The following is a 15,590-nucleotide window of genomic DNA, read 5'->3' as shown; positions in this document are numbered from 1 at the left end:
GTTATGCGTCGGCACTGCTTAAGTCTGCTATCAATTAAGCACAAATCATACATGCAATTGATTTTAGAAAAAAATTAAATTTAAAATAAATACAAAATATATTTACTAAATTCTCAGGGTAAATTTTGTTCATCAATATTTAGTTGTGTGAAAGATTAAGCTTGAACAAAATGGTTAGTTTTGACCTGATTATAAAAAGAAACTTTTACACACATTAAATTTAAACCCTATTTAAATTATACAAACAAGATTATTTTCCTGGTGGACTTATGAAATTCCTGTTTTTTTTCTGGTTTTTCCTGGTGAAAATAAATTCCTGACTTTTTCCCGGTTTTCCTGGTTTTCCTGGTTCACTTGCCACCCTGCGCTAGGGGTAGAAAGTCACCCAGTTCTCCTACAGCTTACATATGAAATACTTGTCTTTAATCCCTTGAGCACAATTTGAGACCCAGCTCCGCAAGAAAATTATTCCGGATAATACGCTTAACCAAACGCTAATGCGAGGCCATATTCCTATGTTGGGAAATAGTGAAAACAGCGCTTTCACCTCCACAATTCTGTAATTTAATTTCATCGCAATTGCAATCCTAAAACTTCACTGAGAAGCTAATTTTCCGAGCTAACCAGATTTACAATGAAGACCTAGAATACTCAATAAAGCCACTCTATGCTTGCTGACGAGGCAATGCATGTCTAAGTTTTTTTTTAATCTTTAATCAATCATAAAAGTATTACTCCTGCTTACAGCAATCAAAGAAAAAATCCACCCAGGCAAGTTAGTTGATTCTCTGAGCTAATGTATTAAGAACACAATAAGGAATAAGAACTACAAGTGTTAAAAAAAATCACCCTCTTCTCTTGACTCTTTACTAATCTTGAATTTACTCAAAAGCGCTCCAATGCGCGCCCATCTACGTCAGACCTAATTAGGTGTAACATCTATTAAGAGACGCACATACCCATTTGGAGGTTAAATTTTGCGACAACTTTCAAGGTCTAGTGCCTAATTAAATAAATGTTTATCAACCCTCAGGATCTCAGTTTAACTCAGGAATGTGTCAACACACAGTTGGAGCTGAATTTATATTAGGCGCAAAATCATCAAAAAACCCCTTTATTTCAGTAATTAAACATCAAGCATTGAGCAACCACATATTCGCAACTCTATTTAAAATTTGAAATTAACAACCATCCTCAAACTAAAATTAGTAATTAAGTTGCTTGAAACTAGCAAAATTAGTCATACTTCTGTGATTAAGAAATATTTCCCTGAATTTGAATGAAATTCCCTGATTTTCCAGGTCCAAAAATGAGTTCCTTGATATTTCCTGATTTTTTAGAATTTTTTTCAGGTAATCGACAACCTGCTGATACCCTTTGTACCCTGGACTCTGGAGGATGTGAAGCGATACTGAAATCCATCGTCACCGGTTTCTTGTGAAGTAAGGCGTCGATGGCCTAGTGTGTACCAATTTTACTTACTGAGCAGAAGATAGTGGGTTCTATCCATCCCTTTACATTACTGAATTCATAGCGTTGCATCGGGCTTTAAAAGATCGCATCACTTTTCAAAGTGCATTCAGATCTAATTTAATCTTTCCACTAACAAAAAAAAAATCCTTTCTGTAACATCCGTGGAGATGCAGAGGTGTATTCGGTCTCTGGTAACAGCGCATGCCGAACTGACAACCCTTGCCATTCCCGATGACCGTAAGGTCGAGGCCAGCGCCATTGTTGACCATATAAATTAATAAACCATCGAAATATATACATAGAGAATGATAAGCTAATCCCAAGCCACAATCATTTGAATCAATGTGCAATATTGCTGGTTCTCGACAATCACGGAGTAGCAGCTACAACTACCGCTCCGGTCGCAAATCACAAAAGCTCACCTTCTGGTAGATCCTGTTTGTTGGCAAATATCAGTATGATGGCGTCCCGCATCTCCCGGTCGTTGATTATCCTGTGCAGTTCTTGCCGCGCTTCGTCTATTCGATCCCGGTCCGCACAGTCTACTACGAATATGAGTCCTTGTGTGCCTAAAACGAGCAACAGGTTTGTTACAAGGATACAATATAATAGCGACGACAGACGACTGGTCGGTCGGTGTCAATCATTACCTGTGTAGTAGTGCCTCCACAATGGTCTAATTTTATCCTGCCCGCCAACGTCCCACACGTTGAATTTGACATTCTTATACGTTACGGTTTCGACGTTGAAGCCGACGGTTGGAATTGTCGTTACCGATTGACCTAATTTTAACTTATATAAAATAGCTGTGAACGAAAGCGGAAAACCGGACATCATATATTGTTAGTCTAACGATCAGACAATGGAAGGGAAGGTTCAGCGATACTCACTAGTTTTACCAGCGGCATCCAGACCGAGCATCAATATTCTCATCTCCTTGTTGCCGAAGATTTTGGATAGTAACTTCCCCATTGTTGACCGATTGCACTTTGTACCCCTTTAACAGGGGCTGCTGGAAGAAAACGAAAGGAAAATTAAATTAGTATTGTGCTCCGGTGAGTGCTATACAAGCATTGTTAAATAAATAGCTGCTGACTGAGAGATAAAATCACGAATTGGATGATCCCTTTCGTCATCAGATCTCGGAGAAGGAATTCGCCGACACGTTATCATAAGCAGTTTACATTACGTGATAACCGTTGCTAAAGGTCTCTCAGTAACAAATTCCTATATACTAAGAACGCCACTCAAAACGAACACCGGTATCACATATCTCGAATTCCTCCACCGCAACCGATCTAAGCGAATAGGGATGAGTTACAAAACGATTATTGATCGGATTTTAATTGCACTGTCTCCGTTGACCACGGCAAACGAAATCAAGGGCCGGTCGTCTCTATCTAGAATAGCTCGGCCGGCAACTGGAGCAAACTTTGCTCGCGTACGATTGATGATAACAATCCACAGCAGAATGAATTATTCATTGTTCACGGTGCTTTTTTCTATTCGAAAACCTTCCAGGCTTGCATCGCTCCTTTGCACCAACACCAACAACGATGACCAGCCGGTTATCAGTTTGCGAGTTTATTGATACTATTCAAATATGTGCGTTTTTTTTTTTTTTTTTCATTCATGATGACGATGATGGTGACGACGGTAGCGGCGACTCGAACGGAGTCGGTGATAACGTCGGCAAAAAATACCTAAATGGTTCAACAAGTTCCAATGGACAGGTTTGTATACATCTTCCTGTCCGACGGTCAAAGCAAGAGAGAGATAGGGCGCTTATGAATAAAGTTACATATGCTTTTACATCGTAGCTAGAACTATAATATTGAAACTATACAATCATCGATATAGTTCACGTCAGAAAAAGTTAGTATTGCATCCGTAGTGTCTACCTTATCGCAGATCGTTTTGCAAAGATCGAATAATCATATGACTATGAAGTAGGGTGCAAATGTAGAACTTCCTACTTCTAGTGAAGTTGAAATTTTCGGGCGTCTATGATTATCCTCTACATTGCATAGATTGTATGCATCGTTTTCTACCATTTGAATGACATGCTCGACAATCAGCATTTTAAACGAAAAGCAAATGAATCATTGTCGTCAATCTTACACGCCCACTCCTCTAATAAAATTAGTCAAACCGTATTATTCCACCGCCGAAAGCAACTTTAAAATGAGCTTTACACCACTTCGGGGCGCGGATAATTTTAAGACAACAATAGCGGCATAAACTAGCTTGTTAGTGGAATTAGTAGCTACCGTGCATATTTCCATGCTTGACGGAAAAAAAAAATGGCAATCTCCATTCTCATACCGAAATTTGCCTTATCTAGCTGAATCCCTCAACGAAACAAAGAAGAATAATAAACCTCAAAGAGGTGAAAAATTTGTATTTTGTTTTCCGTTGACTCGCTAACCGTTCGTAGCCATGTAACGACCAAATCCAACTGAGTGTCTGTAGGCCATCCGGTAGCTCAGTGAAAATCAACCATTTAGCCAAGAATCTCGGAACGGCCCATGTCATGATGTTTTTCCTTCACCAATCAGTCATTTTTGTTCTATTTTAGAGACGGGGTAATTGGTCCCACCAAAAGCTGGTTCCTAGGTCGGTCACTGCAATATGATTAAGGACGGGGATATTTATTTATTTATCGCATCCAACAAACACAACAGGCAGCACAGCAGACGTATGAGTTTGAGCGCAAATAACTCAGCGGAAATTTGATTATTTTCCTTGATTGACATAACAAAGCAAGAAATGAAGCGGAACGACGCGCTCTCACCCGCACATAGGCACTATAATGGCGTGGAATAAGAAAGACGTGCAGAACATCGGCTAACTGTCGACCGCCTGATGGCGTTTGGTCGTTTTGGATCTGTATACCTAGTACTACTTGTGGTGTTGTTTCTGTTGTTATGAAGATGAACGGTGACGGGAAGAGAGCACAAGGTTGCCAGATTATGCCCAAAACATTATTACGGCAGAAAATAATTTGACAATTTCTTACTAACTTTACTTTTGCTGGTCCAGAGCCCTTGCAGATTTGACCTGCTGTACAAGGTTGCGCTAACTAACTCCGTTTCCCAACTACAGGGCTGGTAGCGATCACTGCTGTGAGAAATAGTGATTTTAGTGACCATGTTGAATAAATAAGTGACCAAATCAGTGCTAACATTTGAAAACGGCACAAAAGCCATTTGTAAACAAATGGTTTGTGGGCCCTTTACTCACTACTTGAAGTACACCCACTCGACACAACAGCAACATCGGGTAGGGGAAATTTTCCCCTTCCTGACGATGCTGTTGGTTTGCGTGGGCGTTCTTCGGGTAGCGAGTAAAGGGCCCACAAACCATTTGTTTACAAATGGCTTTTGCGCCGTTTTCAAATGTTAGCACTGAAATAGCGACTTATAGTTCTAAAAATAGTGACTAAAAAGTGACCTAAGAGAAGAAAACACTACACACTTAGAAATAATTAATTTTACACATGACGGAATCCGTCTTTGACATAAAGAATGAGACGTAAACAAACATGTCATGTAATATTAAGTGCTCCGAGACTGAAAAGTTCGTTGCTAGATGAAAAGCACGTTTGATTGAGGTATATTTCGCGTCTGTTATGACTCAACTTTTTGTCAAAATTGACGCTCGTATATGTCACTCTCAGAGCACCTAAAAAAATTGACGCTCGTATATGTCACTCTCAGAGCACCTAAATTTACATGATTTTTTCTAAGTGTGTAAATAAATGTTTGATGTTTTAGACTTATTAAATTATTATCTCATAAACACTTATGTACGATATGAACTTTTAAAGCGAAAGATTCAATAGAAAGTTTATAATCAAACCGGAAATCTACAGGAATTTTTTTGTTTCCTTAAACTACCCGGAATTCTCAAAAAAATAAAAAATAAATATTACTAAGGATATTTTAAAGAAAATAATGAATTTTAAAATACAACCATTTAATATTTCTCGTTATTTTCATTCACACTTTGAACTTTGAAGATTCACAATGCATTAATCTTAAGTAACAAATAAATTTAAAAAATAATAATTTTTGGTTTTGGAACATGCATATTTCCTAGAAAAAAATAATTTGAACTAATAACATGGACATAATAGCTATAATACTTAAATAAATTTCAAAGAATCTGCATTCAAATTCCATGAACAGTTTAAAATACTCGAGGAATTTTATTATGATTTCTAAGGACCTCATTCCAAGGGAGCTCTGGAAAAAAATTCATTCAGAATAATGTCGGCTTTCGAGGTAGTTTTCAGGAATTTTAGATTTCATATGAAGCCTTAGTTTTTAGTAGAATTGCAAGAAATCTTAGGAATTTCTGAGAAGTACAACTCTTGTAAACTTCACCGATTTTTTTTTTTTTTAAATACTAAAAGGAGGATTACAATTAAATGTGAGAATAACTCCAGAACATCTTCAAAGGAATTTGGAAAATAAATTCAGAAGAGTTTGCCAAACAAATTATGAGAAGAAATCTGAGGAGAAATGCCAATGAATTGTTAGGAGACTTTCAATGTAAGTAGAATTCCAAGGGAAGGAGTGAGATTCAAAAAGAAATCTGATGAATTCAATGAATACTCGGAGAATCTTTCCAAAGAATTTCTAATTGTGGAGAATTTCAAAGTAATTCCGAGGAAAACTAAAAAAAAATTTAATTCTGAGGATAGCTTCATCGAGATTTTGAGGAAATCTCCGTTAAATATGGAATGAACTATTTTGAGGTCTTTAGAAACACTTGAAAATTCTCAAATTTTTCCTGAAGTTAATGAAACTGCCTTGAAGTTCTTTTGTAGTTTGATGAACTAGCCTGATGCTCATAATACTTCTCCTCAAATTCTGAACATTATAGGACTTTCTAAAGTTTCCTCAATTTTTCTAACGATCATAGATCTTCTTTAAAGGTTCAACAATTCACTGAAGTTCTCTAAACATCTTTAAAATTTATGTGACATCTCTAATGTTGACGGAACTGCTCTGAGGTCCTCTGTTCTTTTCTGAAATTCTCAAAACTTCTCGAAAGTTTTTGCAGTTCGCATGAAGCTTTTTGTACTGCGCTGTATTTAATTAAATCGTCCTAAAAATGCTTCAGTGAACTTCTGAACTTATGCGAAGACCTTAAATAATTTTTTAACGTCTCTGAAGTTATCTGAAAATCTGGAAACTGCTTTAAATTCCCCACTAATTTTCTTAAACTAATGGAACTGATTTCTCCCTGAAATTCCTCAAATTTTCGGAGCTTACTAAACCTCTTTCAAATGCTTCCGCATTTTGCTAATGTTCATAAAATTTCCTGAAGTTTGCGGATCTCATCTCAAGCTCCATAGATTTCTATGAAGTAATGTTTCTGAAGACCAGGGTTACTTCCACTCACTTCGCTATAAAAAATGTTTTACGGAATTATGGCATCATTGGATGCTATTATGAAAGTTTGTACTTGTCAGAAACAAGAAAAGGTTGGAAGGCATGTATTTGACACATAAAACCTGTCAATTTCGCTTTCAGTGCGTCACAATCAGCGAATTTATGACTCGTGAGCGTTCACTCAGAGTGAGCGCTCACGAATCGTAAAATCGCTGATTGTGACGCACTGAAAGCAATAATGACAGGTTTTATGTGTCAAACACCTAGTTTACAACCTTATCTTGTGACTTACAACTACAAACTATTATTATAATATCTAATAAATTCATAATTCCAAAAAACAATTTTTTATAGCAAGTGAGTGGAAGCAAGCCTGCTGAAGACCACTGTCCTTCTGTGAAGTTTCCGAAGTTTTTAAAATTTCTAAAGCTATCTGATCGTCCTCGAAGCCTCGGAACTTCGCTGATTATGATAAAACTATCTAAAAATATCTAAATTTAGTACTCTGGAATTTCTGAGATATCGCTGCTTGCTAAAAGTTCTCGCTTTTTTTTATTAATTGAACTTCGATGATGTTCTTTAATCAATCCAGCTAAATTTTCACGTTTTCCGGATGTCCATATAATTTTGATTACGTTCCAGATATTCTCTCGGAGCTTTGCAAAAATTCCGGAAATTCTCTGAGTTTCTCGAAACTTCTTTAAGGTTTCTACAGTTTCCTTGAAATTATTTGAACAGCCTTTTGATTATCTGATCTGTCTAGATGTTCTCGAAGCTCCCCTAAAGCTCTCAATTCTATTGAAGATCTCGGTTCTGCTTGGAAATAAATGGAATTCCCGTAAACACATTAAAATTTCCCTGAAATTCTCTGGACTTCTGTGAAGTTTCTGAAATATTTCTGAGGTTTTCATAAATTCTCTGAAGGTCTCTGTACTTCCCTGAAATCCGCGGAACATATTAAGAGGTCTCGATTTCACAGCAAAAAATAAAGTTTAATATTACATGCAAGAGGATGCACTTCAATCGTTTCGAAAATATGGTGTAATATTACTTGCCAAAAAGCACAAAATTATCATTAATACAGTGTATGAACTGACATTACGCTGCTTTGACTGCATTTGTTTATTTTTGTGGCCATAAAAATTACATGAGATTTTCGACATGACTGAAGTGCATCCTCTTGCATGTAATATTAAACTTTATTTTTTGCTGTATTGTTTTCAGCACATCATGGAACTATCTTGAATGTATCTTAATTTACGATTATAGATTTTAAACTGCTCCAAAACTCTAGACTATAGTTACGGAAACTGCTCTTAAGCTCTGAAATTCCCCAAAGATTTCTAGATCCAGCTTTTCTGAGGTGCTTAGAACTTTTTAAAAATTTGCACAATACCCCTCAAGTTTTCTTAAATTTCTCAAGTTCGTTTGATACCTGTAAAGTTCTCTGAAATTCTAGGAACTTCTTAAAAGTTCCTGATAAGTCTCGGATGCAAAAAAACCGCTTTGAGGTTCTTACAGCTTCGAGTAAGTTTCCCATATTTGCAGCGTGGTAACTTCCCTTATGTTCCTGCAGTTTGTTGTTCACTGAAATTCTCAGCATTTCCTTCTCCAAAGTTCCTATAATTGTTGCAAAGTTAATGGGACTACAATGATGATCTCTATTCTTTCATAAAATTAATTACGAACTTGAAATAAATCAAATATTTCTATACTTAATTCTGGCACTTTGAATATTTCTAATATCTTGTACATGGAATAAGAAACTTCAAGACATTGAATATTTTTAGATCTTGGACTTACTTACTTTGAAAATTTTATCCAGAAAAAGTATACATCCTGTATATAGAGAGAGAGAGACGATTAAACGTCACAACGAAAAGAATAATCAATCTTGAAATAAATTCACTCTAAAAAAAAGTTGAAAATAGTGACTTATTATTTATGTACACCTGTCCGTTTATCGTGTCCTGGGTCACGAAAGGTGCACTCCGCTTCCCGCACGTGCAGATGGCTTGCCAAACCAGGAATTTCTTCGCAAATTTGGACATCTTCTAAGTGCGGACATGCTCCGGAACGCTGAACTTATCCTTGACCGTGAAAAACAGGTTGCCGGGGATCTGTTTGAAGTCGGCCTTCACATATGTTTCGTCGTCCATGATGCAGCATTCAACTTTCGTCAGCATGTTGAGGAACAACTTCCTGGCACGGGTTTTGGCGGACTTGTTCTGCTTCTCGTCGCGATTAGGGGCCTTTTGTACCTTGAAGGTTCGAAGCCCAGCCTTAGTTTTGGCCTTCTGGACAAAACTTCGGCTTAAGTGCAGCTTCTTAGCCACATCCCTAACGGAGGCGTTCGGATTTCGGTTGAAGGCCCCAACTACGCGGTTGTGATTTTTGGTGTTGCACGGAATACTTTTTCCTTCACTTCTGGGCTTCCGATCGGTGGTCAACCGTTCCTCGAACCGCTTAATCACTCGCGACACCGTGGAATTCGCGATTCCCAACGTTTTAGCGATGGAACGATGCGAGAGATCCTTGTTCTCGTGATGAATGCGCAAGATTTTATCACGCACGAGCTGTTCTTTCGACTCCATTTCCGCGAGTTTTGATCACAGGACTTTAAAACTTGCAGGATGTAAATAATGCACTATTAACTAAATCCACCCAAATTTTCATTAAATTCTACCCAACGGTTAAAAAGTTAGAGCAATTTCATAGTGTGGCAATTTCATCGTGGACACCCTTTATACTTTCATCTCCTCATCTATCGTATAAAATGACCACTTCAAGTCTGTCATTTTAAAAATGGCATCTTCAGCTATATAAAATCGTTAACTTCACGCAGAAGTAATACAAACATAAATATAGTTAAAGAAGCGGAAGTAGTTTTGCTGGTCCTGATCACCTCACCGTTAGAAAAAAAATCATGTAAATTTCCGCGATATCTAGCGCACACGTTGTTAAAGCTAGATTTGGCGTAAGTTTACACGATATTGCATGTAAATTAAAACGTAATACATGCCCCGTAACGCGGGTAGATCACCTTTTCGTGGTACGTAACGGGATGTAAGATCTACCACATCGAACTATGGTGCGAAGCTTTTCTTGTTGACGGTTATGAAGATTGGATGCAAGAAAAGGTTTGGACCAGGGTCAAATATCAGTATCATCGCTTATTTTTCTCACTAAGAAGACCTATTTTGATTGCTGAGAAGGTTTATATTTGAAGAGATCCCTGGATTTTTGAAATGATGCAGAGCATCACAAATGAATAAGGATCTAAAATCAAAATGGGTCTTATTTGATTACACAACAATAATTTTGATTGTAATCTATTTTACACCACAAAAATCGCATCTTATTTAAAAAAATAAACAAGTTCGTTTTACTCAAGCCAAGCAGACAATCTACTCGTTAGGGTACCACTACATGATGGTAACCCTAGCACGAACGGAGCAAAGATAGGAAGAATTTACTACATGTAGGAACGAACGCGTAAGAATGTCTGTGAAACGATCTCCCGGCTTCACTGTCTCAAACCGGATGATCGTCTACATTTCACTTGGTTCCGTGTAGTCAGTGAATGACTAAGACTATTCTCCGCTTTTCATGGGAATCCGGATGAACGGTCGGTTTGGTAGCAGGGAAAACAAAATTGTTTTTGTTTTTAAATCGCTATAATCCGTCATAGTTTAAATTCTGATCCAATCTACGACGCGATTTATGACCTGCGTAAAAATCTTCACTGCCTGCCTATAGTTACGCACCGCATTATTGGACGGGTACGAAAGCATACAACAACAGGCCGTTATCTAATGACGTAATGAGTACACGCGTCGCGTACACTTGAAAGAAGAGAGAAGCATTTATGGCAAAGCCGGCAGCCAGCGGACCGACCAGCAGCGGCAATTGAAGCTGTTGGTGAGGTGCTCAACTCTCGATATAAACCATGGCGCGGTTCGCGGGCGCACCAAACACACTCGGTGCTTTCATGTAATCACGCGCATTCGACTACATAATGATCATAAGTAGGCTTTTCGGATCCAAGCTAAGCAAACGCCTACCAAATGATCGCATAAATCACAAAGTTCTTGCCTCCTCCTCCAAGTACGCAGAGTATGTAAATTTAAACAACGATAAGACACTCCTAAGAGTATTTTGTTCCACTATGTTCTTGAAAACGGAAACACTTGAGTCAAAACATTCCCTCGCCGTAGTCGCTCGCTTGTCCGCTGTAACGGAAAGAATTATGTGCGAAATATGCAACATAGATAAGAGCATTTGCTTGGAGATTTAGAACATTGCGCTCCGACCTAGATTCGTTCGAGTCAAACATTCTAGTAGCTTCGTGGTTATCGGTAGCATAGGGGAGAATAGCGCCAGGTTCAAGGTTTTATAAATATAATCACGGCTTATCGTTCTACCTGTTTTGGCACTGAACATGACAGTGTGTTTGATACCGAAATACATATCACTTTTTAGGACACCTACATTCAAGTACAGACAAAATTGACACTGCAGATGCTATATTATTCATCGTAATCGATAAATTGTTTCGGGCGGGTGCCATCGAAATGGGTTGCGTGATTTTTGGTTGGTTACAATTGTATACGTGCGCTCTGGGCAAGACAGGTAGAATACGAATAACAAATGTGTTTGATTGACAACATTGGCTGACGGTGGTTGTTTGGGATGCACACGAGGATTCCGGAAATACGTTGTTAGGGCTGCAATATTGAAATAAACTACCCAAATTCAAGCATTATAATATTGTTATACGTGGAAAACACGGCGAAAAACTTTATGAACAAGGCTCAAAAAAACTTTGTGGCCTCCCAACTGGATATCGAATGCTGAGCTCCATCGTCGATGTCATCAGTTTTTTCTGATTTTTTTTTTTTAGAATCATTATAATTTGGTCCATAAGAGTTTTGACAAACTGCTATAGAACACTATTTGAAATCACTTTACAATTATAAATAATTTCAAAAATCACATGGAGTTCGTCTCAGGGTTCACTTAGTATTCCGGAATTCCCATAGAATTAGAATCTAAGGAACTATTTTTTGTTTCTACTAACAAATCCCGACAATTCTTTGAAATGCTCCGTTATAAATTCTCTAAAAAAATATTACCGAAGTATCCTTGGAATACTTGTCGAAATCCACTTGAAATTTTACTCAGAATTCTTTTCGAACACTCTTCGATTGAATTCAATTAGAATTATTCTCAAAATTTTCTTTGAGCTTATTTCTAAATTATCTTTGAATTTGGCTCCTTTTCTCAGAATTCTACTCACAAGTTTGAAATTCTCCTAGGAATTAACTTGCAGTTCTCCTCACCAATTCCTTAGATTTCTCCTCAAAATTTGTTTGACAATCAAATCAATTGAATTTTCAATAACAAAATTTTTGAATCTTATTCAGGGTTTCCTTGGAATTCTACTCAGATCTACATTGGTATTCTCCTTAGGCTTCACATGAATTCTGGAGTTTCTCAGAACTACCTCAAAAGCAGATTCCACGTCACAGTATTCCCAAAATCTCTTAGATTGAGTTCCTTATAAATTCTCATTGAATTCCATGAGCCTTAAAAATTATGCAAAGTCCTTAATCTTGATTTTTCGTTTCAAGGTGAACTTGAAAAATGTTCTGTCCGACACCATGAATATTTATCTTCGTACCATGTTCTAGAAAATTTCTCCAAGTATGACTATTTTTACGACCAAAATTAAAAATAAAAACAAGTTAACATTCTGCAGAAAAATTCATGTTTCACAGAACCTGACAAAACAGTATTTTTTATGAAGTTCAATCTGATACGGATCTGTTCAATAATAAGTTCAATGAGTGAAAGAAAATAAGGAGGAAAATAATATGATTGCATTATAAAATGCATTTGACAAATGACAACCATTGTAAAGCGTCCAGCATCAAAGTTGAGGAAGTGAATCTATTACATCGTAAAATCAAACGCATTATGCTATTCTGCAAGCGCTGTAATGTCGATATTTGTGTTTCATTGGCCAGAAATAAAAAAAGGAAGGACAAAAGTCAAGATGAAAATCTGATTTGTATAACTGTATTTTACTGGCACTAGTTAAATTGTTTTTCAATCGACATAGAATTCCACTCTTCTTGGCAATTTTCTCGATGACACTGTCAATGTGGGAGTTGAACTTTAGTTTGTCATCAATAATCACGCCATGATATTTAATCTCCCGAGCGCGATCAATAGTGTAATCATCAATCATAACAAGGACATTCTCATTTACTCGATTCCGCGAAATTACCGTAACTTTAGTTTTACTTGTATTCAATTTCAACTGCTTACACTTCAACTACCTACTTGGAAATCGCAAATCTTCATTCAAGTGTGAGACGGCAACTTCTAAGTCCTTATCGGCAAAAATATTAATGTCGCAAAATCGTAAAACGCGTCGCATATCATTAATATACATAATACATAAAAGGGGCCCTAATACACTTCCCTGAGATACTCCAAAGTTATTACCCACGGGGCTGGAAATAGAATCATTAAAAACTGTCCGTTGAGTTCTCCCAGATAAATAGCTTTCAAACCATTTATATGCAGTACTCAGAATTCCAAAGCGCTTGACTGGCCTAGCATCTGAGGCAAGAATTCAAGATTCTAAGAGAAGTATTAAAGATATCGGACCAGAATTTGCATTAACATATATTTTAAATTTTCAATCAAATTCCGTGCTGTTTTCATACATAATTTTCTAAATCTCATTCCTCATTGTGGTGGTCATGGTCACGCCGTGATCCACCTTTAGCCGCTGTCTTGCGGTAATGAGCAGAAGCGGTAATGAGCAGAAGCGGTAATGAGCAGAGGGAGGAAAGCAGCACTGTTTTATATCTTTTCAGGTTCAAGTAGAATGATGTGCAACCAAGTGGTATTCGTTTATGATGGCTGGGTTTGGGGAAAACGTTTAATTCATATAAACAGTGATAAAACTATATTTTTCAAAAGTTTTTTGACTTTTCCAGTAGATTCGTTAAGTAATATCCTATCGATTGGCGTATTTGGATTTTAATTTCATCTATAAATGACAAAGTTACAATCGTTCAAAACCTAACACTATTTAACCACACATATTTTTTTTATTGGTATCCTAATATAATCGACAAAGACGTAGTTGTACGTCAAAAAAGTTTTTTTTTTTTGGTTTTGGAACATGCATATTTCCTAAAAAAAATAAATAATTTGAACTAGTTCTGGACATAACAGCTATAATACTTCAAGAAATTTTCAAGAATCTGGCGTCAAATTCCATGCACAGTTTTAAAGACTCGAGGAATTTTATTATAATTTCTAAGGACCTCATCCCAAGATCTGGAGAAAAAAATCATTCAGAAAAACATCAAATGCAATCGGCTTTCGAGGTAGTTCTGAGGAATTTTAGATTTCATGAGAAGCCTTAGTTTTAAGTAGAATTAAAAGAAACCCTGAATTGAGTTGAAAGTAAATTTTAATGAAAAATGGGAGCACACTTCTTGTGAACTTTACTGGGAAATGCCAAGGGCATTCTGAGGATAATTTCATAATGTTTGTGGGAAAAAAATAATACGGAGCACAAGTCCTTGGACTTTTTTGAAAATACTTAAAGGAGGATTACAATTAAATGTGAGAATAACTCCAGAACATCTTCAAAAGAATTCGGAAAATGAATTCAGAAGAGTTTGCCAAACAAATTATGAGAAGAAATCTAAGGAATTTCTGACGATAAATGTGAGTAGAATTACAAGGGAAGAAGTGAGATTGAAAAGGAAATCTGAAATGAATTCAATGAATACTCGGAGAATCTTTCCAAAGGATTTCTAATTGTGGAGAATTTCAAGGTAATTCCGAGGAAAACTAAAAAAAAAATTCAATTCTGAAGATAGTTTCATCGAGATTTTGAGGAAATCTCCGTTGAATATGGAAAGGACTAATTTGAGGTCTTCAGAACCACTTGAAAGTTTTCAATTTTTCCCTGAATTAATGAAACTGCCTTGAAGTTCTTTTGTAGTTTGATAAACTAGCCTGATGCTCACAATATTTTTCCTCAAATTCTGAACTTTATAGAACTATAGGACCAGTTTCCTCAATTTTTCTAACGATCGTGGATCTCCTTTAAAGATTTATCAATTCACTGAAGTTCTCTAAACTTCTTTAAAACCTATATGACTTCTCTAATGTTGACAGAGCTGCTCTGAGGTTCTTTGTTCTTTTCTGAAATTCTCAAAAATTTTCTAAAGTTTTTGCAGTTCTCATGAAGCTTGTTGCACTGCGCTGAATTTAATCAAATCGTCTTAAAAATGTTTAAGCTGCAGTGAACTTATGAGCTTATGCGAAGACATCAAAAAATCTGAAAGCTATCTGGAAATCTGGGAACTGCTTTAAATTCTGAAATTCCCACAAGTTTCGGAGCTTACTAAACTTCTTTCAAATGCTCCCGCATTGTTCTAATGTTCATAAATTTTCCTGAAGTTCGCGGATCTCATCTTAAGCTCCATAGATTTCTATAACCTTCTGTGAAGTTTCCGAAGTTTTTCTAAATTTCTGGAACTTTTGTGGTCCCGCAATTGTTATGGAATTAGAACGGAATATTTAATATAGTTCTATGATTTTCACTGAGGTTCTCAAAATTTTTCTCAAGTTTATAAAACTTCCCTTAAATTATCGACACTAATTTAAAACTTCTTCAAC

The 15,590-nt window shown here is 36.7% G+C and overlaps 2 protein-coding genes across 5 annotated transcripts in view; both read right to left on the bottom strand.

Moving 5' to 3' along the window:
- Nucleotides 1-15,590, bottom strand: part of LOC135698457 (uncharacterized) — a 202,774-nt gene that overhangs the window by 33,178 nt on the left and 154,006 nt on the right. The gene's annotated exons all lie outside the window — the stretch shown is intronic.
- The window catches only part of Arf51F (ADP-ribosylation factor 6), a 79,895-nt gene that overhangs the window by 17,762 nt on the left and 46,543 nt on the right, over nt 1-15,590 (bottom strand). For 2 of the 4 annotated variants that reach the window (XM_065218466.1, XM_065218470.1), the window contains exons 2-4: nt 2,364-2,485; nt 2,124-2,279; nt 1,896-2,042 (exon numbers count right to left, since the gene is read on the bottom strand). In XM_065218466.1, coding sequence (XP_065074538.1) covers nt 1,896-2,042; nt 2,124-2,279; nt 2,364-2,445 — 385 coding nt within the window. In that variant the 5' untranslated portion in view covers nt 2,446-2,485. The remainder of the gene's footprint in view (nt 1-1,895; nt 2,043-2,123; nt 2,280-2,363; nt 2,486-15,590) is intronic. The other 2 variants (XM_065218468.1, XM_065218469.1) reach the window with 1 other exon arrangement.

Source organism: Ochlerotatus camptorhynchus, unplaced genomic scaffold, assembly GCF_037179485.1.
Source record: "Ochlerotatus camptorhynchus isolate MF236.1 unplaced genomic scaffold, CSIRO-AGI_Acam_v1.1 ptg000086l, whole genome shotgun sequence".
NCBI lineage: Eukaryota > Metazoa > Arthropoda > Insecta > Diptera > Culicidae > Ochlerotatus > Ochlerotatus camptorhynchus.
This window is presented reverse-complemented; position numbering and strand designations above follow the sequence as displayed.